The sequence below is a fragment of the Aspergillus brunneoviolaceus genome (assembly GCF_003184695.1).
Source record: "Aspergillus brunneoviolaceus CBS 621.78 unplaced genomic scaffold BO95scaffold_77, whole genome shotgun sequence".
In the NCBI taxonomy this organism is placed as follows: Eukaryota; Fungi; Ascomycota; class Eurotiomycetes; order Eurotiales; family Aspergillaceae; genus Aspergillus; species Aspergillus brunneoviolaceus.
The window spans coordinates 28004-55158 of NW_020290807.1; the positions used below are offsets into that span (position 1 = coordinate 28004).

Consider the following 27155-nt stretch of genomic DNA (forward strand, 5'->3'; position numbering starts at 1 on the left):
CAGCTCAGCAGCTGAGCTCAGTTAGCATGTATAGAGCATTTTTTCTGCAGTGCAATAGAGTTCGTTCATTTCGTTTCACTTGGTGTCTTGGGTGAGCTCGACCATGAGATCTCAGAGACGAATTTGTGGCTGATTGAGGTCTATGATTCGAATAATGTTCGGCGAAGCCAGAATTACTCGGCATAAGACTGGTGGCTTGCACATGACGAAGCTGTGTTCCGGAGAACAATCAATCACTGCACAGGCAAAAGCGTCCAGCAAAGGTTGTGTGACCTGTAGAAAGTTGGCAAGGTATCGTTTGGCCCGCATGCTCTCTTGGGGGTTATTTTCCGAAGTACTATTTCGTGCGTTGTGACCGGTGGGCGGATCGATAAGCATTAACATCTCGTGCTCGATACGGTACCATTATGTTCACCCACCAAGGAATCACCGAAGGACATGTCATTGCGGCCAGGGGTGTCACCTCCCTTCCATCCTGTCTTTGAAGGATCACACAACATTAAAACCACCGGGCCAACCAGCTACCGGTTTCCTGACTTGGGACGATCGGCATTTCCATCCAGTCAAACATGATAGACTGCAAACATGGTAACTTGACAGCTACGTGGGTTTTGATCGTCGGCTTGAAACTCGTCCCTAATCAGGGGAGGAGCTGGAGGGGGGTATAATGTTCGGATATAAGCAGCACGGTGAGGATGCTAGCCCATCGCCGCCGTCATCCGTCGCAAGGTGCATGTAGACCGTTACGTGTCATGACTCGCTTGGGTAAAGTCGCCGTTACCATAATCAAACAAAGCGACCATTGCGTTCGGATCTCCCCTGCTGGTTGCATCGTTCATGGATTCCTTGCTTGTTCGACAGTCATCGGCACCAGGCAGGAGGATGAGCGGAACGGTTGGACAAAGTGCATGCTGGTTTTCAAACTCGCTTGTGGTCGCCGATGCACGTGCTGCCACTTCAAGGCGTCTTGTCGCTACTCAGTACAATCGATCGAGTCGTGAGACTTCCCCTGTTTGAGATTAATGACCGGTCAGGCTTCGAAAAATCCTCAAACATATGGAGGGTCTCATTTTCTAGAAGGTACGGAGTACTTCGTCTTCGACAAGTATTGCGGCTGAAGATGCGAGTCAGCGACTTTAGTGGAGGGGTGTCAACGGCCCCCATTAATGAATCAGTAACTAAAGTCGTAGTTCTCGTGCATCCAAGCAAGCAGTGGAAGGAACCGTAGCGGTACTTCGTTAGCGGCTGTTCACCGCTTGTCCGTCTCTTGCAGGGAACATGGATGTGATCCCATCTCGGAGTCGATTGTTCTTGGAAGGAAAGCGACAGGAAAGGTAGCAGTAGTAATACTCACTAATCGTAGTAATTCCCAGGCATCACATGGTGATTGAGAAAGGGATGGAAGCTTCCGTATTGTCCGAGTGGCCGGAAGGGAGGAAATGCAAAGTGGTACTGAATGTACTGAATGTACTGACTGGTACGGGTACGGGTAAAATTACGGCCAAGTTCACAGACCCACGCTTCGGGCTTCACTTTTCGGGGACGTCACTTTTAGCTTCCTCTGTAACTAGGTCTTCCCGCCAAACCTACCAGTCTTCATTCATTCTTACTCTCTTTTCCTTTGGCTGTTGCGCTCTCTCTCTCTCTCTTCCCTGGGTCCTTTTCTCCAGCATCCCCCCCTCTCTTCTCTCCCCCCTCCCTCCCTCCTTTCCCCTCCCCTCATTTAGCTGCTCTCACTCTTACCCCCACTCAACTCGCTGAGAATTTATTCTCATTCATTTTTTTTATGTTATTGTTTGCTTAAACTAAATCTCCCGTCCGCTAATTTAGTGCCACACACCTTCGCGTGCACTAGTCCCTGACCCATGGAGCCATCATTGTAAGGGTCTTATTAGAGTAGCTCGCCCAGGCTCAACTTCTTCATCACCATACTCAATCTTCTCTCCTTTATCGGCCATTCCTAACGATCTCACGACGAGACGACCTACCATTGTACCGCCCCCTTTGATCCTCCTCCTGGCCGGTCAGCTGGGTAGCTTCTAAATCCCGGGGACTATCGCGCGGTCCCACAACCTTCCAGATCGACCTCGGACTCGGAAGTACATATCCGAGGACCGAAGTGCACTTTTCACCCCTTTCCCAAATCAAAGCACCAACCCACACCATGACCCTCGGCGAACAGATGGACGCTCTGGGAGCATTTTCTTATCTATCAGACAATGCACCGACTTGGATAGGTCAACTGTCTGATCTAGCTAACCACACTGCCGCCAAACACGCCGAATACGCCAATGCCTACAAACGACACGCCGCCCAGAGAACCCGCCGCCGCAGAAACAGCTCTATCTGCTCCATTCGCACGGATGACTTGAATTCGACACTTGCCAACACCGAGAGTCCGTCCCTCTCATCTGCCCCTGAAGCTCGAGAAGGAACTGCAATCACCACTCCGAATACCTCTCAAAATCAGCCGAACTCGAATCCCCGAAAACGCGGAGCCGACGAGGCACCCTGGGTGGACTCGAGTGATGGGGACATCTTCGTCAGTACACGGCACAACCTTATCATTGAGTATGATGGACACACACAGAAGACCTTGGAGGAAATGGTCCGCAATATTGGGACTGCCCGCAACAACATTCGCAAAGGAAAGATGTCACAGCTGCGCACATCCGGGTATCGCAGTGCCATGATGAGTCGCGGTTCAAGGATGTCGCCAATTACTGCCTCGCTTGCAAGCCCTACCTCAACGGAGGATGAACTCCTGACCAGCATCCGTAACGCTCGGAGACAGGGTCCCCCGGCGTCCCGAGCCCCGGCCGCGTCGCAGGCATCCCCCTTTGATGCCGCCGAGAAACAGCTGGAGGTTGTCCATGGACTGTGTGAAACCGCCGCCTACCATTTTCTCCGGGCGGGCGACTGTTCAACAGAATTGGTTACGGTGAAGCAGAAGCTCCAGAGTTTGCTCGACCTGGCCACCAAAGAAGTACACCGACTCAAGGCAGAGCAACCACACGTGGCTGTGGTGCAGGAGGAGAAGAAAGCATCAACGCCTGAACCGTTACCTGGCCCAACACAAACAACTAGGGACGGTGACCATTCCGTAACGAAGATGGCTACCATTGAGGTAGATGACGGATCTGACTCGGTCGAGTCCATTGACTTGACGGTCTTTCGACCCGGCCGGATCCGCCGATAGAAAACGAAGGTCCAGAATTGAAACACAGCATTTGGCGGGGACACTCATTTTACAGCGTGCACTGGGGGAAAAAACAAGCATTCGTTCTAATCCTGCACTGGCGATGATACCACTGAACCACACATACCAGCGTTTCCTTTTTTTCGAATCTCTTGGGACTGATGCACTTAACCCAGCGTTCTTCCATATATGCAAGCGAGCGTGGCTGTCATCTAATCAATCAATAGCGTGGTCTGGTCTTAGCATATTGGAGTTTAGCCTTTTTCCCCTCCTTAGCATTTACATTGACATAGATTACAAAGTTGCTTTCATCAATTGGATTTCCATCAACGATAATGTACCTCACATATGTAACCTTGAACCATCAACCCTCATCTATAAGTAGTGTAAGCGATCACAACTAGGTGAGTAGTGCACCCGCTCCCCAAACCCCATCCCAAACCCGACCGACTAGTCTAGTTCAACCGTAGCACTGTAAAAACCAAAACCCACCAGAACAATACCGGGCTCCATCCACCCGCATGATCGGGCTCCACTCGTTCACGGCAAATTCGACAAATTACATCATTGGCTAATTTCCATCTGCAGTCTGCCAGCAATAAGGAAAACAAAGTGACAGGGATCTTGATGCATCCATTGATGGGAAGAGGGGGGCGGGGGCGCAAGGGAAGCCACTCCCGGCTGACGGCTGACGGCTGACGACGGCTCGGGGCAATCAAACCTTCCTGCTACCCAAACCGTCCTAAAGTACCTAGACTACTACGGAGTACATAAGAATGTTTGGTGTTGACTAGGGACTAAGGAAAGCAAGCTTCTTGACTCGTGTCCCGATGGACCAATGATGGGGTCGTCCGGGGTGGGAATCGGGGGGGGCATCGGGGAGGGAGATGGCTCGGTACTTTTGAGGAAGTAGTTCTTTGGATCTGTGTGGGTATGGGCGTGTATGTGCTGTACTCAGTAAGCGAGGTGTTGGGCGGTGGGATATGCGCTGCAGAAGTGGCGAGCTTGGGAGGTGTAACCTTGGTAACTTGGGGATTCTTTGTTCTGGATGGGAATGTTTCGGGGGTAATTGGCTGTGGTGATGGCGAGCTCGGGAGGGAGAAGTTTTGACTCTGGGTGTGAGTGTGAGTGTACACAGTAGGCGGTACTTCCTTAGGGCGATCGGGGAAGTGGGAACTGTGGTTGCAGAACTGAACTTAAGGGTGGGGTGGGGTTGACAGGTAAACCTGGTAAGGGGCTAGACCCAGAGGGGGATAAGTTCGTGGCCGTGACAGCGGCCGCTGCTGGGGCTGGTTGGATGTGCTCTAGGGTTGAGGGCTGGTGAGTATCTTACTGTGGTTTGGCCAAGTTGAGGATTATTGCCTGAAGCTTTGTTCTGGGCTATAATGGCAGCAGTGTGTTAATGATGAACTGAAGTTAGGATCTAGGATCCATTGTCTCGCTTTGAGCCGTTGCATCGTCAGTTGAGTCGCTTCCTGTTTGATTCGCTCCACCATGACATGGTTCGTGATATCATGGGCCCTGCTGCTGAGCATGTTATCTGTCGCATCACCCAAGCCTGCTACCGAGGGCTAGAATTCCAATCAATCTCGAACTGAAAGTCGAATGCTCAGTCCAGTCGCTACCTCAAATACCTTTAAGACTCGTGCTGGGATAACTGAGGTTTAGCGATGATTTCTTTCACAGCATCAACGGGACTCTCGAAATGAGACATAGTAAGCTATTGATCCAGTACAGTGCATCAGTAAGCTTTATCATCTTGCAGTCATCTAATAACATGAACGGCTGATCTTATCTAATCTGATATCTGATCCGACTTTCTATCTTACCTACTCAGTACTCTTCGCTATATCCTGGCTGATCTTGGACTAAGCCACCTGGCCTATTGGCTCAACCTGAATGTAACTCTGTTCTGCGAGCTCTTGTACGACGCAAAACTTGCTGACTAGTTCCTCTGCTTGGTCTCGGGTGCTTAAGAGGTACGGGATAGGAGGGAGGTCTGGAGAATGGAAGGTTATAGAATAGGCTAACAGGCACATGTACAAGATGCGCGTCGAAGATAATCCATCTACACCTGTATCAGACACTTGCCAATGACCCCATGCTGCTATCTGATGCTGCTCACCTTCGGCTCTCAGGTCTTTTGACAATGAACTGTGATAAAAGCTCGTGGTCTGCTTGTACTCTTGGAATCGGGCTTGCGAGTACAATACAAGGTAGATACCGGTAACTCTATCAGATAACCCACTCGAGAGCAGTCAATGACCTCATGCACATGACCAGATCACTCACCTTGCACCGACAGGAGTCATTCACCCGACCGTTGAATTGGGGTAGTACAGTCCATCAGACGCGGACCGGGAGTGACTATGAGGGGCGGTGGTGCCTGCCATTCCGACAACCTACAGCAGGAATATCTCTGAAAGAGAGTGAATACACTCCTTCCAGGCATTCACAACCATCTATTATCATTGTCTGGCAATATCCTATTGTTCACCAGCATATCTATTGTTATCCAAGCCCGTTATCTTCACGTTGGCATATTCTTATCAAATCTCCTATAAAACGGCTAGGTCCACCATCTGATGTTGACGATCTTCATCTAGACCATGGATCTAGTTCAACCTGGCTCTATCACACCAAAGGACGTCCGCGATGAGCAATCGAAAATTTCACGTCATCATAGTGGGCGCGTCGATCGCGGGCCTGACTCTCGCTCACTGTCTTTCCAGCGCCAATGTCGACTTCACAATTCTGGAGGCCAGGGCCAGTCAGATCACTCAGGGCACTGGGCTCGTACTGCAGCCAAACGGGGCCCGGATTCTGGACCAATTGGGGTTGTATGATAAGGTACTGCGCCAGGCAGAGCGCATCGTGTCGTACACAACATATCTCGACAGTGGGCGCCTCCTACTAGACATTGACACACGGCACATAACTTCTCGGCGGTAAGATCTGATTAATGTGATTTTTGTTGAGCGGAGCTGATCTGAAGGTAGGACGGGCTATCCGCTCTCCATCATCTCACGGCAAGCATTATTGAGTATCCTCTTCGACCACCTTCCTCGCCAAGACCGCATCCGCTTCAACCAGAAGGTTATTCGAGTGGCTCCATCGGCCAGGGAAGTTACTGTCCACACCGCCGATGGTTCACGACTCTCTGGGGATATAGTGGTTGGGGCAGATGGTGTACACTCCATTGTACGCTCGCAGATGTGGCAATACATCCAATCCAACAGACGCGCTGCTCGGTTTGTTCTGGCGAGGGAGGTACCTCTGAAAACATCGTTTGCTGGAGTCTTTGGCACTGCCAACCCTGTCGCAGGACTCAAAACGGGCGTAGTCTACCGTACATTTGGAGCTGGATGGGTAATGCTCATCATGGTTGGCAAAGATGCACAAGTTTTCTGGTTCATCTCCATAGCATGGCCGCATTCGAGTCGGCAGGCTTGGAGACGTCAGCAAGGGAAGACGAGCGTTGCACCACTCCTGGCATCATTCCTCGACAAACATGTATCCAGTGAGGTCACCTTCGGGGAGCTATATGACCGCACAAATTCGTTCACGTTCGTTCCGCTCGAGGAGTCTTTCCAGAATCAATGGTCAGCAGGCCGATTTGCATGTATAGGGGACGCGGTGAACAAGGTAGGCAACCGTGCTCTACCATACCATCAGCCCCTAGGCTAGAACTTACCGGTTTGCAGACGACTCCCAACGTAGGGCAAGGGGCGAATTGTGCCATGGAGACAGCTGCTTCCCTTGGAAATTACATCATGCTAGCCAGCAGAACCGATGCTCCCTGGACGGAAGCCTATCTGGAGTCACGATTACAGACTTGGGAGAACGACCACAGAGGTAGAATGAGGCTGTTCTCGTGGGTATCGCAGTCAGTCGCACGCGTGGAGGCAGGTAGTAACTGGTGTCTGAGACTTCTCCGATCTTACTTCAGTTACTACCATGCCGCAATGGGCATTGCCCTTCTCGGTGATCTAACCCCACAAACGGCACGAGTACAGCATCTTCCTTTACCTTCGCGACGAACAGCTGATCCAAAGAGTCGGAGTGATCCACAGGAGAGGAGATGGAGTGTTTGGTTCTCAGGATTGCCTGTTGTGTCAACCATGATTGTGGCATTGCTATTCATTGTCCAGTCGCTCACAAGACCAAAGGATGGTGGAGTAGATTAGCTAGCTTGGCTAGGGCCATATCTTGGATAGAAAAGGAGCTGAACTCGCACCACAGAATTCTTTTGCGCGATATGATTTCCGACGGGGGCGATACAATAGTGAAGGAGGGAAGGCGACCGTATTGTTTGAGGCGGCATGAAGCGAAAAGAGGTTTTGGCTCGCTTCCCGCTCCGCCAGTTGGGCCCATTTGCGGGATTTACCAAAACCACTGATCTCTGTCTCGTACCAGCGTCAGGTCCAAGCTGCTTTAAGGACTGGTTCGGATTTACCCCTCAATCTCGCACTCCGCATGTGGTTTTGATGACAATCGACTGGGCCCTGCAAAAAATCTCGCATGGCAGCTGCATAGCGTCAAGAGCATGGTTGACACATGACAGAATGTGACCCCAAGTATAAAGAGCAAGCAAAGCACAATACGCTTTTGCCTGTGTTATTCTCCTTCAGCCTTCTCTCTTTCATCTATCTCTTCGGTGTCTGCTTTCCCCAGAGGGTCTCTACCCTCTAGTCCAACATGGCGCACCAACGGTCAAGCTCGCCAAAAGCAGAGGCAACCCGCCTCCGCTGGCAGAAGGTAGACGAAGAGACTGGTCTCCAGCCCAAGAAACTGCTTCCAGATCTCTCAAGAACTGTGTCAACCATGTCAAACAACTCTCAAACGTCTGCGCGGAGTCGGAACCGGAGGGCAACTGTTGATCCTTCTCTTTCATTACCAATTCATTACCGCACTGTGTGAGTGCTCTCTCTTAATAAATCTTTCAAGCATAGCAGATAAACTAACAGTGACCGCTGTAGCTCCTTCGACATCGATGAAACAAGAGAAAGGGAACTTGCTGAGACCGCCAAAGCGAAGAACAATGTCGTGACAGGTAGACATCATCAACTTGTAAGTTGTTATCCTGCGGGTCGTGGCTGACTTGTAATCTCTTTTCCAGACCTCTCGAACCTCGACTGGCATCAAATTTCCACCGAAGAGCTACAGAAACGATGGAAAGTCGATATATCGCAGGGGCTCTCACGCGAACAAGTCCAGCAACGCTTACAGGATTACGGAAAGAATGCTCTCTCGCCACTGCCACACCAGTGGTTCTGGCAGATATTTGGTTACTTCTTCAAAGGCTTCGGTGCCATCCTCCTTATAGGAAGTGTTCTGGTGTTTGTCTCATGGAAGCCTCTCGGGGATCCTCCAGCTATAGCCAATCTTGCCTTGGCTATCGTTTTACTTGCCGTGTTCTTCATTCAAGCTGGGTTCAATGCGTGGCAAGATTGGTCATCATCACGAGTCATGGCGTCGATCATTGCCATGTTGCCGGAAAGTTGTCTTGTTCTCCGCGACGGCTCACTCACTGTGGTCTCTGGACCGGAAATTGTTCCTGGTGATGTTGTGCATCTCACAGCCGGAACCAAGCTGCCTGCTGATTTACGCCTGGTCGAAGTATCCACTGACGCGAGCTTCGATCGTTCGATCCTGACTGGTATGCCCCCCCGACCTAAGACACTTGGCAGCTTGTTCTAAGAAGTGTCTGAAGGTGAATCCGCCCCGATCAATGGAACGGTCAACTCTACGGATGACAACTACCTCGAGACACACTGTATTGGTCTACAGGGGACACACTGCGTGGCTGGAAGTGCCGTGGGCGTTGTCGTCTCCACTGGTGACTCGACCGTCTTTGGTCGAATTGCCAAGCTGACCAGTGAGCCCAAGAAAGGCCTGACCACCTTGGAAAAAGAGATCCTGCGCTTTGTGTCATTCATTGTTGCAATCATGCTAGCTATGATCATTCTTGTTGTTGGAGTTTGGTATGTTTTGCCTGAAGCGCAGCATGTTGCTCGATACTCACAATCCATAGGGCTGGATGGCTTCGAAAAGAACATCCAGACTGGATCAACGTTCCTACTCTGATCGTCGACTGCGTGAGTGTTGCTATCGCATTCATTCCTGAAGGCCTTCCAATCGCCCTTACCGCAAATTTGACAATCACTGCCAGCCTCATGAGCAAGAACAAGATTCTATGCAAATCGCTGAAGACTGTGGAGACTCTGGGTGCTGTCTCTGTAATCTGCTCCGACAAGACTGGAACGTTGACAAGGGTTTGTCTTATGCAATTGCCGGAGCGTCACTGTTTACTAATCTTGTGGCCTAACTATCAGAACAAAATGTTTGTTACAGAGTGTGCCATCTCGACAACCTGCTTTAGCCCTGATTCAGCAAGGGATGAGATGAACAGGAAAGGCAAGAAGAGCGGAGTCCACCAGCTTCGCGCCATGGTCGGTCTCTGCAATGCAGCTGAGTTTGATGCCGCATCCATGCAGCTCCCGCTCCACGAAAGAGAGATCCACGGAAATGCCACTGATCAAGCCGTCCTGAGGTTATCCGAGGGTTTGGGATCGGTAGCCAAATTGCGCCAAACGTGGAAAAAGACCTATGAGCTGGCTTTCAACAGCAAGAACAAGTTTATGGTACGGACATTCACACTTGCTGAACCAGAGGGACTAGGACTCGCGATGTCTGCCGCAGAGTCTTCGCAGTTCAAGCGCAGCGATATGTAAGTTGGCAAACGCGCATTCCTTTGGGCAAAATGCTTACAGGCCCTGACTAGTCTTTTCACGATTAAAGGTGCACCGGACATTCTTATCGACCGATGCTCGCAATTCATTGATCTTGATGGCAGCGTGCAGCCACTGGAAGCGCGGATGCTGGCTCGGATGAAAGAAGTCAAGGACCAGTGGTCTGCAGAAGGAAAGCGCGTAATTCTCCTCGCGCGAAAACTTCTCTCTTCGGCTGAGATAATGTTTCAGCCATCCTCACATGAGTTTGAGACTGAAATGCTGAACCAAGCGAAGACCGGGCTGGTTCTAGTCGGCATGGTCGGTATTGTCGATCCTCCGAGGGAAGAAATTCCAGACGTCATCAGTACCCTGCGACGCGCAGGGATTCGGATCTTCATGGTGCGTATCCGTGCAGATATTGAGATCTGGGCTGCATTGTGCTAACTGCATCTCCACCAGGTAACCGGCGACTTTGGCCTCACAGCGCTGGCTATCGCACGGCAATGTGGAATTGTTAGCACAAACGGTCTCGTCGATGATGCGACTGCTCTCAGAAGATCAATGGACTCCGAGAAGGCCTCCAGTGCTCCTACTGCCTCCGCGATCACCATCAGTGGAGCTGACCTTATGAGTCTCAATGACAACCAGTGGGAACAACTCTGTCAGTACCAGGAAATTGTCTTTTGGCGAACCACTCCCGAGCAAAAGCTTCGTATTGTTCGCGAGTTCCGCGCAAGAGACGAGATTGTCGGCATGACTGGCGATGGTGTTAATGACGCGCCTTCTCTGAAGGCAGCTGACATCGGCATCGCACTGGGTAGCGGGTCTGACATTGCCATTGAGGCTTCTGACATGGTTCTTCTGGAGTCTTTCTCTGCCATCGTCGAAGCGGTACAGTACGGGCGGGTTGTCTTTGACAACTTGAAGAAGACAATTGTCTATCTTCTCCCAGCGGGTTCGTTCTCAGAGTTCTGGCCTGTCTTTTGCAATGTTGTCTTCGGGCTTCCTCAGGTCCTCTCATCCTTTCTGATGATCATCATCTGGTAAACCTCCCCCCTTTCCTGTTTTTAGATTAATAACTCGCATTAGCTAACAAGCTCAATCCAATCAGTTGCTTCACAGACTGCGCGGCCGCGACAGTCCTCGCCTACGAGAAACCCGAAGCCGACGTCCTCCTCCGTCCCCCACGCAAGCCCAAGCAGAACCGCCTCGTGAACTGGAAACTCATCTTCCACGCATACGGTGTTCTTGGCATTATTGAAACCGTCTGCTCCTTTGCCATGGCCTTCTGGTACCTTGAGCGCAACGGCGTCCCCTTCTCTGTCTTCTGGTTCAAGTTCGGCAATTACCCGTCCGACATTGACCAAGACTGGCTCACAGCCCGCCTCAACGAAGCCAGCTCTGTCTACTTTGTCAACCTTGTCGTGATGTAAGTTGCCTCCTCCTGTACCACCGCTCGTCGATGTTCTCTTCTCATTCCGACAACTAACATCGAGACCAAAAAACCAGGCAATGGTTCAACCTCATGGCCGTCCGCACTCGCCGCCTCTCCATCTTCTCGCACCCACCAGCCTTCAATAAAAAGACTCAGAACCTACTCCTCTTCCCCGCCATCTTGTTTGCCTTCGTCATGGCCATCTTCTGGCTCTATATCCCCCCGCTCCAGCGCACGTTGAACACAACCAGCGTCCCCGCGATCCATTACTTCCTGCCTGCGGCATTCGGGGTGGGGATCGTGGTGCTGGATGAGCTGCGGAAGGCGGGAGTGAGGCGGTGGCCGAACGGCCTCCTGGCTCGATTCGCGTGGTGAGAGTCTGTTGCTTTACTTTGCTTTGTGGCCGGTGGTTTGAGGAGTATTGCTTAGAGGCTAGGCTACATACATATGTACTTGGTTGGGAGGCCCACCGGCAGGTTACACCCGGAGCCCGGTGCATGTTGGTTCCGATTTAGACTGGGATCTCTGCTTCATCCGAATGGGGTAGGTAGACTAGCTTGTCGGCCATAGTGCAGTGGTCTGGTGGATTTGGACTCTGTCATACCTGGTTACTTACTAATTATGGGTTACGGCTGGCCGGGATATGGCTGGCTGGGCGGGAGGGGTTTTGAGTTATCTTTGTTCTTTTCGTTTTCTGATGTACATACATTCATACATACTTACATATGATATACGGTAATTGCATGGGTGGCATTTCTCCGTCCATGTATATCCGAATTGACTTCGGTAGGGCGGGGACAGTGGTCTTGTGTCTATTATTGATTTACTCTTTTCCTGGAGTGGACATCCAGAGTGATGTTTGCACATTGTGGTCGGTAATCAGGAAGCGGTCTGATCTACTGTCGCCACAATTGAGGACCAGGTATACCATGTGCACTCCGCAGAACTGACAAGCAAGCACCGTGAATAAAGACTCGACTATCAAATTGCCATAGCCTAGTGCTTTATCGTGTATGCAGACTACCACAGTCTCCCATCCTACGTTTGCACTCACTGAACAAGGTTTAATTTCAGGTATCATGTATATTTGCTCATTGATGGGACTTTTAAATAAGAAAAAAATAAATATGGAAACCAGATTTCCAAGACATATACAGCCAACACCACCGAAGCATAGATAGAAGACGTTGCGTGAGATCGTCGCCAGATACAGGACCAGAGAAGGGCGAACGGCGGATTGGGGAAAAGAAAAATTACAAGATAGATGATAGATGGGACAAAAAGGGAGGAGAGGAAGAAAGGGACGGGGTTTGGAGGGGTATTCTGTACAGACGCGGCGAGGGAGGGAGAGAGAAAGAGAGATGAAAGGGCAATCTATCACCAGAAGTAGGGGTTGCCGTAGACGTCTTCGTAGCATTGGTAGGAATCGGGGCAGCTATTACGCGCTTCGGTTAGCATCGATTGTTTGTGATGGAGGCGCAGAAGATAGAAGGGAAAAGAGAACGTACTAGACGGGTTCCTGTCCGAAGATGATATGCCAAGTGTACTCCATAACGCCCGCGGCCAGCTTGTCCGACAGCGGGGTGGTCAGCACCCACTCGTAGAACCACATGTAGTCGCTCAGGGGCCGCTGGAGCACCTGGTCGCGCGAGACGGCGAACTGCGAGCAGCAGGCGACGGCGACGACCTCGGGGACGTCGGTGTTGTTGAAGAGCTGCTCCCAAGCGTCCGCGTAGACCCGTTCGGTGGTCTGGCCCGACTGGGGCGGGTTGCGGAAGGGGCGGATCTCGTCCGGACAGCCGGGGGTCATCTGGCAGCGGAGGTTTGCGTAGCCGTTGCGCTGGACGAAGTCGGTCTGCAAGGCGCGGATCGAGTCGACGTTGCTGTATTCCATGGTGTCGGTGTGCCAGGCGCCCGGGTAGCCATCGCGGTGGCTGTGGATGAAGACGATCGTCGACGGGAGGTCGTCGTAGTGTTCAATGATATATTGGAGGTAGGCGAGACTCTCGCGGCCCTTGTTCTGGGGGGTGTGTTTGGCGGCATTGACGTCGTCGACGGTGTAGATGTAATTGCGCCAGCTGCGAGAACAGAGAAGATCTTAGTTAGCGAGACAATTCTGCTTCCATTGAAGAAAGCGCACAGCTGGGAGTTCCGGCGCAGTCGTGCATAGGAAACAAAAAAGAGAGTTCGCAAAGATAAAGTTTAGATTGAGGGGAAACATACTCCGCCAAGTCGTTGCTAACCCAAGCTGTATCCTCCGCGGCCAATTTGGCCATGACAATCACCCGATCATTGGGAACGATAATCGGAGTGGTTTCGTAGACTGGCCGTGACCCGAGCGCGATACCGTCGTCGTTGTCGTCCGCCGCGGCGGCGGATTGATCCTTCTTCCCCCCTCCCACCACCGGGAGTCCCTCCTTAGAAGCCGGGACAGTGGCATCCTTGCTCTTGTCGTTGGCCGCGGGATCCGACGAGCCCGAACCGCCGCTTACGCCGTTGAAGCTCCAGCCGGACTGGACGCGCGAATCATCCTGGACGAGATCGAGGTGGCGCTTGATCAGGAAGATGGCGACGATAAGGAGGGCGGCCGTACCGATACGGTAGGATAGTCTCATTTCATAACATTTGCTTGCTGTCTTACGGCCGAGGGGGGCTTTGGAATGGGGGGCGTGGGTGGCTGAATTCTGGATAGAAAGAGATTCCAATGAGCGATCGGTTCTAAGGCAAGGAGAAGGAGGAGAGGGGGGTGGAAGGGAAGAGGGAGGTCAGTAGTAATAAGAAGCGGAGAAATAAGGAGAGACACAGCGGGCAGCGGACACGGCAGGGCAAGACAGCAAATTAAACATGAAGGTGATTTAGGAGGACTTACTCTATGACGCCGAGGATTGTCTATGACTAGGGAATGGCGATTTCAGTCAGTCAAGGAAATGCGAGGAAGGGAGTGATTCAAGAAGGAATGAATAGAGCGCAAAGAAGAATAAAAGAAGCAACAGCAAAGCAGCAATGAAGTAACGAAGCAGAAGCAGAAGCAGAAGAGCGGAAAGGAAAGAAGCAGGAGCTGGCCGCGTCGACGGGGGCCTGAGGCTTATCACCACCGGGTCTTTGCGCGGATTGGCGGATTGCCTGGTGGAGAGTGGAAGGGTTGTATGTATGGATGTATGTATCGTACTGTCAGACGTAATTTTACCCAGGCGCAGGAAATACCAGCCGATAAGTGGCTGTCTGTAGAAAGTAATAGACAGTAATTTCGCATTGTGAAGCATTTCAATGGACGATGAATAGGCTATTTTTACCAGAATTTAGACAGAGGTCTCACTTGGCCCATAGAATCATCCACATTGAATGCAATGCAATATTGTCAAGCAGCAATTGTTCTGTAGGTCTCCGTAGAATAGTAATGCATGTCGCCATCCCCCCTTGTACTTGCGTTGCACATTGCAGGCTTCTGTTCTTTTCTTCTCACCCCCCCTCACGTTAGACAACATGACGGGACGATCATTGCAGTCCTTCAGCCAAGTACGTACCCAGTAAGCTCCAACTCCGGTGGGACGAATAGCATGAGTGCTGCCGTGTTTCCTCTCTCGGTGGGAAATGAACAATCCAGAGAGATTGTGTGGTGTGCCTGATCTGGGCCAGCCAGAAAAAGATCCACCGGCGAGTTCGAGTCTATCTCAAACGTCCCACCGAAACCGCGGGTGTGAGTGGCCACTGATAACCCGGCCATTCCACTTTGAACCCTTTTTTTTTCTGCTGCCCTTTCTCTGCACTTCTGGTTCTAGCCCAGTCTCAGTCTCAGTCTCTCAGTCCCACGATCAACCAGCTGCACTGACAGTCAGCTTGATCATTCACACAAGCCTTGTTAGACGGTTTCGAATCCCAACCAAGAAGGCAAAAGGTTGTGCCCATGTACAGTCCTCGTGTATGTGGAACAGAACATCCTTAACCTAGTTGTTGTTGTATGTAGTACAGCAGCAGCAGAGAGAAACAATGCCCTTGTCAATTGCCCTCCCTCCCCCTCCCCCTCCCCCTCTTCTTCAATCACAACACAACACAACCTCGGCAATTAAAAGGCCACTGCAGGACAATCGAAACTTCCCCAAGAATCAAATCCATCAATAGGAACAACCCCCAATCCCACCTGATGCTTGCCGATCAATTCATTCGTCCCTGTTGAGAAATGAAAATCTTGGACGATCGAGCAAGACAGCAGTGAACATAACATAGAGTCTGAAACACGTCTTTTTTTTTTCACGACTGTCAGCCCGCCGCCCGGCCTGCTGGTGTGGGGCTCGTATCGGGCGCGCGGAGTTTGATGTCTTTCTCTGTCTGGAAGGGATCTGGCCCGTTGCAAATCTGGCAGGATCTTGTACGGGTTTGGGAAGGGGGAAGGGGGAGCAGGAGACGGAGCTCGGAGGGCCTCGTGAAGGGTTCACTCAACGATAACTATTCGAGGTTTGCAAGTTTACACAAGTGTGATCTTTTCCCTAGCAGGCTGTGGACCATGAATAAACTAGTGGTATTGTGTACAGTACAAACCGTAACAACTTCCTTCAATGTTCGGAAGACGGTTTGTTTTTAGAGGAAGGCTTGTCCCACAATTCTCATTCTACTAACGTTACCCATCGCCTCGAATACCTCAAACAGTCAGCAATACGACGATCCGTAAATCAACACGACTCGCTGAATTATTTTTTTCTTTCCTTTCTATGTTCAAGTAGCACCTAGAAGTCACATTAAATAATGCCTGGACCAAACACACCTGACGTTCAAATCATAATCTCATAATGACTAACAACTCCTCAACCTGGAATCAATCGCAAACTGTTCGATTGCAGATTTTGACTCCAGAAGGAACCTTAGTACTTGCAAAAGCAACCAAAATAAGAGGCCGTCCCGGCAGCACGACAGGGATGCCGTAACGAATATACCTGGGTGAGTGACTCAGAGGCATGATCATGTTGGCGATCGGGCACTCGAGAGACGAAATGTAAGCTGGCTTACTATCACTGTTGGCGGTTGCAAGATCACATAGTATTGTCAGCTTCAACTGACCAGAGTACTTTAGAAACAGTTCATGTCATGTCCATTAGATCCTCCCAGAAGCGCCCCAATAAGATCTATCTAACGACCACCCAAATCCGATGCCATGCCAGCAATCATAGTGTAGCAGTTCAAGCAAAACCACAAGAAAAATGAAAGAGAATGGAAAAAAAGTACAAACACAGCATGAAGAACAGAAGAATCAAAAGTCGTATACATCGTCATCAAATCATGCAAAATAGAGGAGAGATATGCCGAATGCAAGTCGAACGCCCAACCGAGGTCCTCTCAACGCAAAGAACATACAGGGACCGCGCAGTGGATGCGATGGCGCGAGGCAGGAAGACATAAGTTGTGGAGATCCCATGCAGAGGTAGATGATAGCCGGAAAGAGAACCGAGGGACGCACACGATCAGCAGCATCCCCCTTTCTTCCTGGCCACCTCCACCGGAACATCGACCTCATCGCCCTGGCTGCTGGGCGGGAATCCAAGCCAACTGCGTCGCTTGTCGCCGTACCCCAGCCGAAAGCTACCGCTGCCATCGATATTCGCCGGACTGGCCGGGGGCATGCCATCGAGCGAGGACGGCGACAGCAGCGACGGGCTCAGCCCGGCCTCGCGCTTGTTGCGCTGCTCGACCAGCTTCCGCGTGATCACCCTAAACACCTCCTCGATGCCCTCCCCGTCCTTGGCGCTGATCTCGTGGCAGCAGTCCCATCCGATATCCTGGCCCCAGAACCCGCTGCTGCGCTTGCTGTCGATGCCCTGGGGCGTGCTGGACGAGGGGCCGTATCCCGCGGATGGAGGAGGGGTCGAGGCTTGGGTGGGGTAGAGCTGTTCGGCGACGTAGGCGATGGTGCGCTCGAAGGGGACCCGGCGGCGCGTGGGTTCCATGGTCACGATGTCGGATTTCGTTCCCACCACGTGGATCACGATGGGGTCGTCCTCGAAGACGTTCTTCTTGAGCTCGAGGAGCCACCCGGTCATTTCTTGGAAGCTCTGTTCGTCGGTGATGTCGTAGCAGAGGAGGCAGGCGTTGGCGCCGCGGTAGTAGAGTCGCGAGATGCTCCGGAACCGTTCCTGGCCAGCAGTGTCCCAGATTTGGAGGCGAACAATGGTATCGGAGGCGCTGTCGAGGACGCGTTTCGTGACAAAGGAGGCGCCGACGGTGGATGCGGTGCCGGCGGGATCGAAGGCGTTCTTGACATAGCGTTGGACGAGGGAGGTTTTGCCCACGCCTGCGCCATGGATGTGTGTTAGTAGAGTTACATGTAGTGTTTGTGTCTGCTATTTTGTTGTTGGGAAGATAACTGACCCTGGGCGCCGAGGACCACAATCTTGGCCTCAAGAGATGAGCTCATGGCGGGGTAGAGAAAGAGGCGGGGCCGAGGGAAAGCTGGATTTGCATGTTCCAGCAGGAAGAAGAGATAAATGAAAGAGCGCGCACGCGCAAATGAGATAAGTTTGTACAAGAAGAAAAGGGGAAAAAAGAAAGATAAGACAGAGAGTGAAAGAGTGTCAGAGTGTGAGAGGAAAACAAGCGAGAGGCGTGGAGTGTGAAAGGATCAGTCAGTCAGTTAGAGTCAAGCAAGCAAGCAGGCAAGCAGGCAAGCAGGCAAGCAAGCAGGATTCAAGGAAGACGAGCAGCAGCACGCAGTCATTTCCAAGAAAGCGGGAACGAGGCTCAAACAACCAACCCACCAGCCATTCGTTCATTCACTTCTTCATTTCATTGATTCACTTCAGCCCCTCCTCCTCTCTCCTCCTCTCTCCTCCACCCTTTGACCCTCCGCCTAAGATCAAATCGGAGCCATCACGAACTAAAGCAGATCAGCCGATCACTGACGTCTGTCTGTCGTGCTCCCCGGTGCGCTCTTTCCCTCCTCTTATCGCAGTCAACTGGACTGTGAACAAGAATCGGAACACAAATAACTCAAGCCACTTAATCGAAGCTGTGTGCAAATGGGTTGAGCACTCATTGCAATCAATAATGTTCACATATCCAGACGCAACAGTGAAATCTGGGTAGTTCCCTTTTCCCCAAAGACCCTTCCTTCGGCCCCCCCTTACAGGGATCAGCTGGGCTTGCTTGCTTGGCTGCAGAACTTCTAGCCACGGAATTCGCCTCGAAACATTCACAATCAGAAGAAGACTCCCTCCCTTCGATCGGTCTTTTCCGGAGCCATTGCTGACGAACGTAAATGATGGACTTTGTCCGGGAGTTCATCCCATCCTTGCAAATTTTGAGCCTCAGTCCAGAGCTATTGCAGGGCACAGACCGCTAGAAGGTGCGAGAGCCCGCGAAGAACGAGGTTGGAGCTTCTAGCCTTTTTTTTTTCTCCTTCCCTTCCCTGCTCTCAACTCCCCTCAAGCGATAAGCGACCGACCGAGCGAAACTCGGACCACCTGCATGCAGGTCCCGCGGATTTCTACCACTCACTTTTCAACCAGACAGTCGGGACCTGGTCAATACTTTAATCTACTCGCGACAGGCCAATCCAGAATTTACGAATAGAAAGTGGTCAAGTCCAAGAAAATGCGCTTTTGAAATCATTCCATGTTCTATCCACACCTTTCACGGGTGGTGATCGGCCATTTTGGCCGATCCTGAGAAATGTACAGAAACTCTCACCATAAGGCAAAACAAGACAAACATTTGAGCCTCGACCTGTTCCACACATGTCCAGTCACTCAGAGGGGTAATCGCGTACGAAAATACAAAAAGATCAGAACAGTAATCTGGGGGAATCTATATGTTCAACGAGTCGGGGGCGTAGCCGAAACAATGCCAATACCACAATCATGTAACTCCGGTCGTAGACCAGCATTGTCCTCTGTCATACCAAAGCGACAGAAGTTTTGGAAGACAGAATAACAACATCACAAGTAAAGAAAAAAAGGACCAAGCATTGAAATTGCATCTAGCCGCCTTCTAGGGTGTCACACAAGCGCAGACAACCAGGGCTGGCAGCAACGAAAGGTCCGAAGCATGCAACACGTCAAGGCATTGACTCAAACGTTATGAAAATGACATGCGAGCATTTTACTCGAAGTCCTTACCGCTGTTCGAGCCGGACAGATCAGCAGCGCTCGTCTTCTCTTCGTCGTTGGCGCCACCGAATCCGTACTCCATGGCTTTCTGCTCGACTTCGTCGTCCGTAAGCCTGGGAAGATCCTTGGCAGCCTTGACGTAGCTGATATTTTCGGTGAAGCCCTTGGCGAAGATGATGTCAATTTCCTCCAAGCTTCGGTTGGCTGTCTCCGGGTAAAAGAACCAGATGAAGGGAATGAAGAGGGCGTTCATGGCAGCGAAGAAGCAGTAAGTACCCCAGCCAATGTTAGACACCATCACGGGGGTAATCATAACAACGAAGAAGTTGAACAGCCAGTTACTGCATGTAGACACAGCGTTCGCCTTGGCCCGAGTCTTGATAGGTGACAACTCGGCCGGGTACAACCAGGGCAGAGGAAGCCAAGTAGCACCAAACGCAGCCATGTAGAGGAAAATGCCGAAAATCGATCCCTTGGCCGTCGACTTGGTACCGGGAATAAGGCAACCGAAGGTAATAATCATCGCAACACACTGAACGATAGAACCGCCCAGGAAAAGCTTGCGGCGACCGATCTTTTCAATAAAGAACCAGGAGAACGTAGCAAAGATAGCATAGACAATCATGTTGACGCCGGAGATCAAAAGGGCAAAGTTAGTACCCTCTTTTAGGTTTTCTTCGAGGAGCAGGGGCAAGTAATAGATGACCGCGTTGCAGCCACCGAGTTGCTGGAAGATCTGAGACGAAGAGCCGATCAACATGCGACGAAGATGTTGAGAACGACCGCCGGTGAGCAGGTCACGATATGTCACACCCTGACCCGCAGCACTCGAACTATTGACATCGGTGTTAGCCTCCTGCGCGACCAGGGACTCAGATTCGCAATGGCTGCGAAGGTGACTAGACTTACGCTCTGATGGAGTCGATGACCAGCTGCTTCTGGAGCTGTGTCTCGTGGTCGTTGATCTCGAAGCCACCCAGAGCCGCCAGCACGTACTCTCCCTCCTGGACGCGATCCTTGGCAATCAAGTAGCGCGGGGAATCAGGAAGGTAGTACATTCCGACGATGATAATCAATCCAAAGAAGATCTGGAAGGCGATGGGGAAACGCCACACGAGATCCTTGTTACCGAAGTGGGCACCGTAATCGATCCAGTAGGCAATAGCAGTACCGATAGCGATGATACCACCCTCAATACAGATCAGAAGACCACGGTTGCTTGTTTTTGAACATTCAGCCTGGTAAGTAGGAATGGTTGAAGTATTCATTCCGTTCCCGATGCCGGTGATGACACGACCGATGAAGAATTGCAACAGGGGGATGTGGCCGGCAAACGAGGTAACCTGGATAATAACACCGATGATCATGATAGTAGCTCCGCACATGATGATCAAGCGACGGCCAAGTCTATCACCAAAGAACAGAGCGAACAAAGCGCCAAACAAGCAGCCTGCATGGTGTGGTCGTTAGGAATGATCAAATGCTAACCTGATACAGACTGTGAAGTATACGAACCCAACTCATAGACCGAGGTCACCAAGGCCTGCATCGTGGCATTGCCCTTGGTGGCAGTGAAAAGGTCTTGGAAAGCCGTGTCGCTGATAATACCGGACATGACACCCTCTATAGTAAACTAAAATTAGCTCAAGACTCTTCATGGTGGCTCCCAGAGACACCCGGTAAAGGATCAAGACATACGATCGTAACCGAACAAGAGGAAGCCCATCGTAGCAATGGTCGAGATGGACACGGACAATTTCTTGCCCGACATCCCTGCGTACGTCGGCGCCATGGTGATAGGATCTGTACAAGATAACGGCAAACACTCAAAAAGATAGATGTAGAGGTTGAGGAATCCCAGTCAAGATGGATGGGATATCTAGAGCGATCGAACACTTAAGTTGAGTCGCTCTCTTCTCCAATGAACTCTTGTTTCAGTCGAGTCTCCCTTTGCTCGGTTTCACCCAGGGCTAGGAGAGGAGAAGAAGGAGGGATGCAATAGAGATGAGTGAGAATGAGACAAAATCCGAACGCGGAGAAGTCGGGGAGGGAAGGGGGGGGATTATCTACTTATCCCCATGGTGCTCACGGTCTCATGCATGCTGGTTGACAATCTCTTATCCCCTAAGCTGCTGGGCGAATACTCCACTAGTCGGCGACGGACATTGAAAACATAACCACACTCCTCATTATTGTTTGTTTTGTGGAGCAGCAGGGGACCGAATGCATCAATAACGCTGGGTTAAGCATCTTTTGGGGGTGGATCCAGAGGCCCACTGTGGGTGGGCAATGAGCAATGACATCACGGCATTTTCCTTGGGACCACTAAAACATTTCCCTAGAAATTAATTTAATTATTTTACTTCTTTTGTGAAATAATTCAGGAAAAGAAAAAGAAAAAGAGGAAGAAAAAAAATAAAAGAAAAGACATAAATGGAGGGGGGAAATATTGTAGCCGCAAAAAAGGGGGACCGGGAGGAAGGCAAAGAATCGTACCAAGGATTGTTATTCAATCCCACCCGAGGCTACCTGAGGATCGGGATGGGCCCTGCAGTTGGCCCTTTGTGGGTGAGTGAGTTAACATAGCAGGTGTCACTCGTTATTGTCCATTTCCGACACACAGGTTAAGACGCAGCATCGGGGCCATAATGGAAGCAAGGCTACAAGCCTGTGACATGTCTAGCAGTCACAAGTACGTGGCTGTAGTGTCCGAGAAATGCTTTTTCGGCAGACTGCGCGTCAAGGAATAATAGAGGTAACTGTCGGTAGAAAGGCCCGGCGTAGAAGATCTGATGATGGGCAACATAGCCCAGCTGCCTGCCGGAGCGGAACTGCCGATTCCCAACGTGGAATCAACTGTGCAGGGCTGAGTTGCCTGTTGAATAGGCATGTTCCACTCAATTGAGCAACTCAAGCGAGGGGTACTTCATGATGGAGAATCCTCGTGCCGGCTGAATGATCTTACATGTTATCTCGCCTGCCTGGACTGGACTCCTGGAGTCAGTGCCCGCTCCCGGGGGAATCTGAATGCGGGCGCCATTGTTGTTGCAGTATTTGAGCCTCCAAGACTCGATTCCCGCTGCCTAACATCCACCATCATCAGGGTTCAACACACGTCTATTGCAATTGCATCACAGAACAAGATCTCCCTGCCCATGCAGCTCCAGGTCACTTAAGGCACATAAGGCAATGATGGTCAAAACTGAATGCGCGCAGCAGTCGGCCCTCCTTCGGGAAGCCGTTTCCGTAGGCGGTGCCATAAAGTTTTCCCGACTGCGCCTAGCGTTGAGACTGCAAGGTGAGACGACCTTGCGCCATTGGCAATATTCAATTAGCTTATGATGAATAAGTACCTATTAACTAACTATCCATAATTTTCGAGAATATCGAATGTCTGACTGGGAGAGGTTTAGACAGGTGTAGGGTTAACACACATCTTCGTCCAGTCCATTGCATTGGGTGGGAGGGCCCTCGTTGCTGATTCGGTCCCACCGCTCACCAAAATCTGGTTGCTCCCCACTTGGTCTTCCCCTCTCCATCTCCAGGCTCCATTTCCCCTCCCGTAATATGGGTTCAATATCCCTCCGCGTCTTTCCACTCCGTCGCGAGTCACGCATTTCTTCGCGGTTTATTCAGCCTTCTGAACCCGCGGTTTTCGTGATTATGTCTACTTCGCGAGGTACACCTACTAGAATTTATATTCTCGACTTTAAGACACCTTACCCGTCATTGGGTCTTTGGGGGTGTCCGACGCTCTCTATGTCCGCAGTTCCACTCGGAACCGGAAGGGACTCAAGATCGGGAAGGCCGTTGGCCCGTCCAGGTACCCCCGAAAGTCGGCGGAAAAAGTAATTGACGACTCAGTCAGACATTCTGTAGTCATGAGACTGCCAAGCTTGCGATAAAAGTCGACGTGTGTCTCCTGCGATCTGCCTGGCTACTGTAACCTCGAAGCCCCCACTGACACTAAGCGAATTCGGGTGATTCTCTGGATTCCACCCTTCGGCGCTGACAAGCAATGAATCAGCACTTTTCGTTTGGAACCCATGCGCGCCGGGTTGCTTAGCAGAGCTTAGCATATGCCCTAATGGTCGAAGGATGACATGCTTGTCTCGTGCCGCAGAGTTGGTGGTGATCATGACGAGCTCGATCTAATTTTCATCTCGCCATTACGTCAATGGCGTCTTTGAGGCCGCATTGGCCATAAAAGCGAAGACCAAGCAAAAAAGAAGAAAAGAACACTATGCTTGTTTGGCCCTGGTGCACGAGATGTCCCAAACTCACAAGCCCTCGTCTCGGCAAGAGACGGAGTGGGGGAAAAGCTTGTGGGGAAGATCCAACCTTTTTGGGCAGATCAAGTGGGGGAAAGTCGGGGACTAAAAGAACGCGCACCTGCCGCCAATCGTCATTTGAATGCTTCGTCTTCTTGTACCCAACGAATGCGATCCATTGGTCAATGAAATTGCCAGTCAGTCAGTTCCTGATTCTGCGCCAATAGAACAGCTTGGTTCTGCTGAGCAAGACAATCTGACCTCTGCCCCTCAAGTCCGAATCCTACCCATGGCCCCATTGACTCTTGTCGGGGAAATTCATTTCCTTCCAGGAAGGAGACTTTCGATTCTTCGAAGCAGCATCTTCCGCGCTAGTCTTCCGACATTTGACGGGCAGACTCATGTAGCAAAGATCGACATGAACAAACGTGTCAAAGTCCACTTGAATAATTGTCTGACCAGCCGCTATATTGATCCGAAGAGCAATGGTGTAGCTACCGACCAAGCAGTTTGGCATAGAGCGGTCCGGATAAAAGAAACGGTCGTAGCGAAAATAAGACACGCGACAGCCGAGGTAGTGACGACATCGACGATGGTCGGGTTGATTTCTTTTCTGATCGTGAGAATCGGGAGATGATAATTGTTACCTGCATGAGAATTGGCCCCATGCTGCGGTCGCTAGCATTGAGATGATACGTTTCAAGTAATGATCACCGCATTAGGCAGGTATCAAATGTCCGGAGAGGGAAGAGGTCCGCGCCGTCTCAGGCATCAGTATCCATGTCCTGCTCAGTGGACGGAAAGCACGATAGCTTTTCTGGGCTAACACGGACCGAGTGGGTGCATCGTCCTCTACGTCTGAAGAAAACTCATACAACGGGGTGTTGCGGTGAGGCCATCGGCCTTCATCCGACTTGTTTCCGAGACTCGGGTCGAATTTTGAAGTTGACTAACTGGTTGAGATCTCGACGGAGACGGCCCGAGGGTTGAAACCGACTGCACACGGTCGGGCTTGGCTGCGACAAAGATTCGGGATGGAACAACGGAACGGGGATTCGATTGTTGAGAATGTCGACGCTTCAGGAGATTCGACCCGCCTGACAGTGCGGAAATTTCCATTTCGCATACACCGTATCACGTAAGAGGTCACCGTTGCATGATCAGCCCATCATTGGCGGACACAAGTGGACTGAATAGAGCCGACATTGAGTGAGAGAAAGTCAAAGCTCGCCGGTTGTCCCAAGGGAAACCACAAACTTCGATCGAATTATAATGGATGGTAAATATCTGGCCCCTCGCTAGCCAAGCTGCATTCCGGCGACATGAGTAATTAGTTGATTGGTGGTTGGTTGTTTAACAAGGGATGGCCGTGGGTTGACACCTGAAATGAGCCGAAAATTGAGGTAGCTTGCAGACCATGCTGTATCTGACGAGAATCTCGTGTCCGAGGTCGTGACTGTGCTGGAGCTTTCGTTGAACGGAAGACTCAGCAGGTCACATAGCTTTTTATAAGATTGCTCTGCGCACGAGCTCGTATGTCCAGGGGTAGAGAGATCGGGAGCCCGATGCTTCTTATACCTACCAGCGGACCCGGCACCGGCGTGCCGAGTGCCAAAGGCCATCTCGGTCTGGATGCCGGAGCTCTCGGAGCTTCGAGTCACGAGGACACGCAAAAGAAGAAAGATATAGGATCGTGGAGTCCAGACTTGGGCCAATCAGGGGAATAAAGTACCCTCAGCTTGTGCGACGTGAAGAGGATGGAATGTGGACAGTACTGAAGGCAGGTTCAGAGAGTGCTTCACATGCAGACTCCCCAGTTCTAGAACCTCCATGCCAAAACTGCCAACCCAATCAAGGGCGACGCTTTCAGGCATCAGCTCCTCTTTCGTCAATTGCTACTCAGTTTCCGTCGCGGTGAAGGCTCATAAGATCCATTGTGGCTTTGCAGGTCAACAACTGCAACTAGGAAGCAATAAAAGTATGGCAGCCTACGGAGTAGAGTTGTAGCACTGAAGCCTGTTCCTTGCTGCATGATCCGTGCGTACCTGACAGCTGTAAACAAAAAAAGATCGGATTTGCGGCTTATGTAAGCAACAGCTTCGACTTTGTCTGACTCGGCATTGTTTCTCGCTTTCTTGGGGTTGTTCATTCAACTTGCCCATTCCTCGGCACATTCCTGTCTGACCTACGTCCAAAGACAATTGTGTAGCAGCAATAAAAGTGTTTATCGCATCCGCATGTACCCCATGCGTGACACCCTATCCCGTAACGTTATGCCGGTGGCACTACGAGCCGCTGCCCTTGCTTATCGACGGCAACGAGGGCTCTGTCCATTTTCCCCCTTAGGTATACCGCTATGCGCTGCTACGCCCCCTTGCCCCCTCTTAAAGCAAGTGCTGTCTATCCCGGCAGGTCGGTTCGGAATTACCGGATATGATGCGAAGATATCATTCGGAATGTCGATTTCCGCGATCTATAGAATTTTGTGTCACCACTAGCAGCAAATAGACTCGGCGATCGCTGCACTGGACTATATGTGCCTCCCAGTCCTACGTGCCGTGCCGTGCTAATGCACCTCAGTAGTTCATAACATAGGCTTTCTTCGGAAGTCGCTTGATTAACCTACTAAATATTCTCTGATGTGACTGATGTATTACCGGAACGAAGCGAGAGGGTGGAATCAATGGCCTTTCATGTCTCAGCGGGATACCCCTACTTCGGAGGTATTGTGTCTTCGTCCGCATCTCAATCGGCATACTAGGACTCTCAGCGAGAGCGATGGAAACATGTAGCAATCACTGATCTGGAATATAAGACGCCGATTCCTCTGCTAGCAATATTCTGGCGACCTCAAATCCACGTGTGGACAGCGATGAGGGTGGCGCTTGTCATTTCTGAACACCTGGTCGATGATCCTGCCTGCCCTAGCTACTCGTATGCATCATCATCAATCTGCGCGTGATGGATGCTTTCCCTGTCCTTGGTATTCCGTCGCAAAATTATGACAAGCGCACAGACTTCCCATACCACCCTAAAAATCATGGAGCTATATTCTGCGGTTCTCATTCAACGGCAAAGTGCTCGGACGCAATTCTGTTGAGACAACAGCCGGAAAGCCTGTCTACCATTTAGACGTTTATCTTTTCATGGAACATCCAATGACTTCATGGGCTTCCTACGCCTGATCTATCCTTCATGTGTCTGATACGGTTTTGGTGCGGGGAAGAGGTATATCCGGGGCAAAGCCTGAGGCAGACAACTCTAGTCAACCAACCCATGTGGCCAACGACGTGGAGTACATATCCCACATAATGAAAGAATATCATTGCATCGGATAACCTGCCATTTCAGACCATCCCTGAGAATCCGCAATCAACTCCGGCTTTTCTGAATGTCCCATGCATAGCAGCATGACTCGCTTCG

At 51.1% G+C, this 27155-nt stretch overlaps 10 protein-coding genes across 10 annotated transcripts; 5 read left to right on the top strand and 5 right to left on the bottom strand.

Annotated features, from left to right (window-relative positions):
- The first annotated feature begins 540 nt into the window (after window positions 1–540).
- BO95DRAFT_262344 (uncharacterized protein) lies at window positions 541–1125 on the top strand. Its single transcript, XM_025581517.1, has one exon. It carries the CDS (start codon window positions 696–698, stop codon window positions 999–1001), a length of 306 nt encoding a protein of 101 aa, XP_025438042.1. The 5' UTR covers window positions 541–695; the 3' UTR covers window positions 1002–1125.
- A 1057-nt stretch (window positions 1126–2182) lies between these two features.
- Window positions 2183–3199, top strand: BO95DRAFT_372818 (uncharacterized protein; the record flags this gene model as incomplete). The annotated part of the gene is made up of 1 exon (XM_025583020.1): window positions 2183–3199. One exon carries the CDS (start codon window positions 2183–2185, stop codon window positions 3197–3199), a length of 1017 nt encoding a protein of 338 aa, XP_025438043.1.
- Window positions 3200–5854: 2655 nt separating this feature from the next.
- Window positions 5855–7386, top strand: BO95DRAFT_372858 (FAD-dependent oxidoreductase; the record flags this gene model as incomplete). Its single annotated transcript, XM_025583022.1, has 3 exons — window positions 5855–6147; window positions 6199–6835; window positions 6904–7386. The coding sequence occupies 3 exons, from the start codon at window positions 5855–5857 to the stop codon at window positions 7384–7386; spliced, it is 1413 nt and encodes a 470-aa protein (XP_025438044.1).
- A 357-nt stretch (window positions 7387–7743) lies between these two features.
- BO95DRAFT_398039 (cation-translocating P-type ATPase) lies at window positions 7744–12105 on the top strand. Its single transcript, XM_025583794.1, has 9 exons — window positions 7744–8115; window positions 8179–8252; window positions 8319–8858; window positions 8913–9183; window positions 9234–9929; window positions 9984–10332; window positions 10393–10976; window positions 11045–11362; window positions 11443–12105. The coding sequence occupies exons 1-9, from the start codon at window positions 7898–7900 to the stop codon at window positions 11741–11743; spliced, it is 3351 nt and encodes a 1116-aa protein (XP_025438045.1). The 5' UTR covers window positions 7744–7897; the 3' UTR covers window positions 11744–12105.
- A 326-nt stretch (window positions 12106–12431) lies between these two features.
- Window positions 12432–14392, bottom strand: BO95DRAFT_446839 (DUF3431 domain-containing protein). The gene is made up of 4 exons (XM_025587483.1): window positions 14238–14392; window positions 13592–14052; window positions 12877–13446; window positions 12432–12803 (listed from the first exon to the last, which is right to left on the bottom strand). The coding sequence occupies exons 2-4, from the start codon at window positions 13981–13983 to the stop codon at window positions 12746–12748; spliced, it is 1020 nt and encodes a 339-aa protein (XP_025438046.1). The 5' UTR covers window positions 13984–14052; window positions 14238–14392; the 3' UTR covers window positions 12432–12745.
- Window positions 14393–16428: 2036 nt separating this feature from the next.
- BO95DRAFT_446842 (Rab family GTPase) lies at window positions 16429–17798 on the bottom strand. Its single transcript, XM_025587484.1, has 2 exons — window positions 17726–17798; window positions 16429–17648 (listed from the first exon to the last, which is right to left on the bottom strand). The coding sequence occupies exons 1-2, from the start codon at window positions 17769–17771 to the stop codon at window positions 16822–16824; spliced, it is 873 nt and encodes a 290-aa protein (XP_025438047.1). The 5' UTR covers window positions 17772–17798; the 3' UTR covers window positions 16429–16821.
- Window positions 17799–19453: 1655 nt separating this feature from the next.
- BO95DRAFT_456497 (putative MFS monosaccharide transporter) lies at window positions 19454–21253 on the bottom strand (the record flags this gene model as incomplete). The annotated part of the gene is made up of 4 exons (XM_025588406.1): window positions 19454–20294; window positions 20371–20911; window positions 20977–21084; window positions 21160–21253. 4 exons carry the CDS (start codon window positions 21251–21253, stop codon window positions 19454–19456), a joined length of 1584 nt encoding a protein of 527 aa, XP_025438048.1.
- Window positions 21254–23234: 1981 nt separating this feature from the next.
- Window positions 23235–23737, bottom strand: BO95DRAFT_262652 (uncharacterized protein). The gene has a single exon (XM_025581521.1). It carries the CDS (start codon window positions 23598–23600, stop codon window positions 23322–23324), a length of 279 nt encoding a protein of 92 aa, XP_025438049.1. The 5' UTR covers window positions 23601–23737; the 3' UTR covers window positions 23235–23321.
- Window positions 23738–24623, top strand: BO95DRAFT_262675 (uncharacterized protein). The gene has a single exon (XM_025581522.1). It carries the CDS (start codon window positions 23875–23877, stop codon window positions 24367–24369), a length of 495 nt encoding a protein of 164 aa, XP_025438050.1. The 5' UTR covers window positions 23738–23874; the 3' UTR covers window positions 24370–24623.
- BO95DRAFT_262604 (uncharacterized protein) lies at window positions 24478–24941 on the bottom strand. The gene has a single exon (XM_025581520.1). It carries the CDS (start codon window positions 24849–24851, stop codon window positions 24585–24587), a length of 267 nt encoding a protein of 88 aa, XP_025438051.1. The 5' UTR covers window positions 24852–24941; the 3' UTR covers window positions 24478–24584.
- Between the last annotated feature and the right edge of the window lie 2214 nt (window positions 24942–27155).

Excerpts from the sequence above, each read along its gene's own strand:
- BO95DRAFT_262344 (XM_025581517.1), top strand. The coding sequence starts at position 696 with ATGCTAGCCCATCGCCGCCGTCATCCGTCGCAAGGTGCATGTAGACCG.
- BO95DRAFT_398039 (XM_025583794.1), top strand. The coding sequence starts at position 7,898 with ATGGCGCACCAACGGTCAAGCTCGCCAAAAGCAGAGGCAACCCGCCTC. Across the intron at positions 9,184-9,233 it reads ATTCTTGTTGTTGGAGTTTG|GGCTGGATGGCTTCGAAAAG; the intron begins GTATGTTTTGCC and ends CACAATCCATAG. Across the intron at positions 11,363-11,442 it reads TTTGTCAACCTTGTCGTGAT|GCAATGGTTCAACCTCATGG; the intron begins GTAAGTTGCCTC and ends CCAAAAAACCAG.
- BO95DRAFT_446839 (XM_025587483.1), bottom strand. The coding sequence starts at position 13,983 with ATGAGACTATCCTACCGTATCGGTACGGCCGCCCTCCTTATCGTCGCC. Across the intron at positions 13,447-13,591 it reads GTTAGCAACGACTTGGCGGA|CTGGCGCAATTACATCTACA; the intron begins GTATGTTTCCCC and ends CTGTTCTCGCAG. Across the intron at positions 12,804-12,876 it reads TTCGGACAGGAACCCGTCTA|CTGCCCCGATTCCTACCAAT; the intron begins GTACGTTCTCTT and ends AGCGCGTAATAG.
- BO95DRAFT_446842 (XM_025587484.1), bottom strand. The coding sequence starts at position 17,771 with ATGAGCTCATCTCTTGAGGCCAAGATTGTGGTCCTCGGCGCCCAGG. Across the intron at positions 17,649-17,725 it reads TGTGGTCCTCGGCGCCCAGG|GCGTGGGCAAAACCTCCCTC; the intron begins GTCAGTTATCTT and ends TCCATGGCGCAG.
- BO95DRAFT_262652 (XM_025581521.1), bottom strand. The coding sequence starts at position 23,600 with ATGATCACCACCAACTCTGCGGCACGAGACAAGCATGTCATCCTTCGA.
- BO95DRAFT_262675 (XM_025581522.1), top strand. The coding sequence starts at position 23,875 with ATGCTTCGTCTTCTTGTACCCAACGAATGCGATCCATTGGTCAATGAA.
- BO95DRAFT_262604 (XM_025581520.1), bottom strand. The coding sequence starts at position 24,851 with ATGGAAATTTCCGCACTGTCAGGCGGGTCGAATCTCCTGAAGCGTCGA.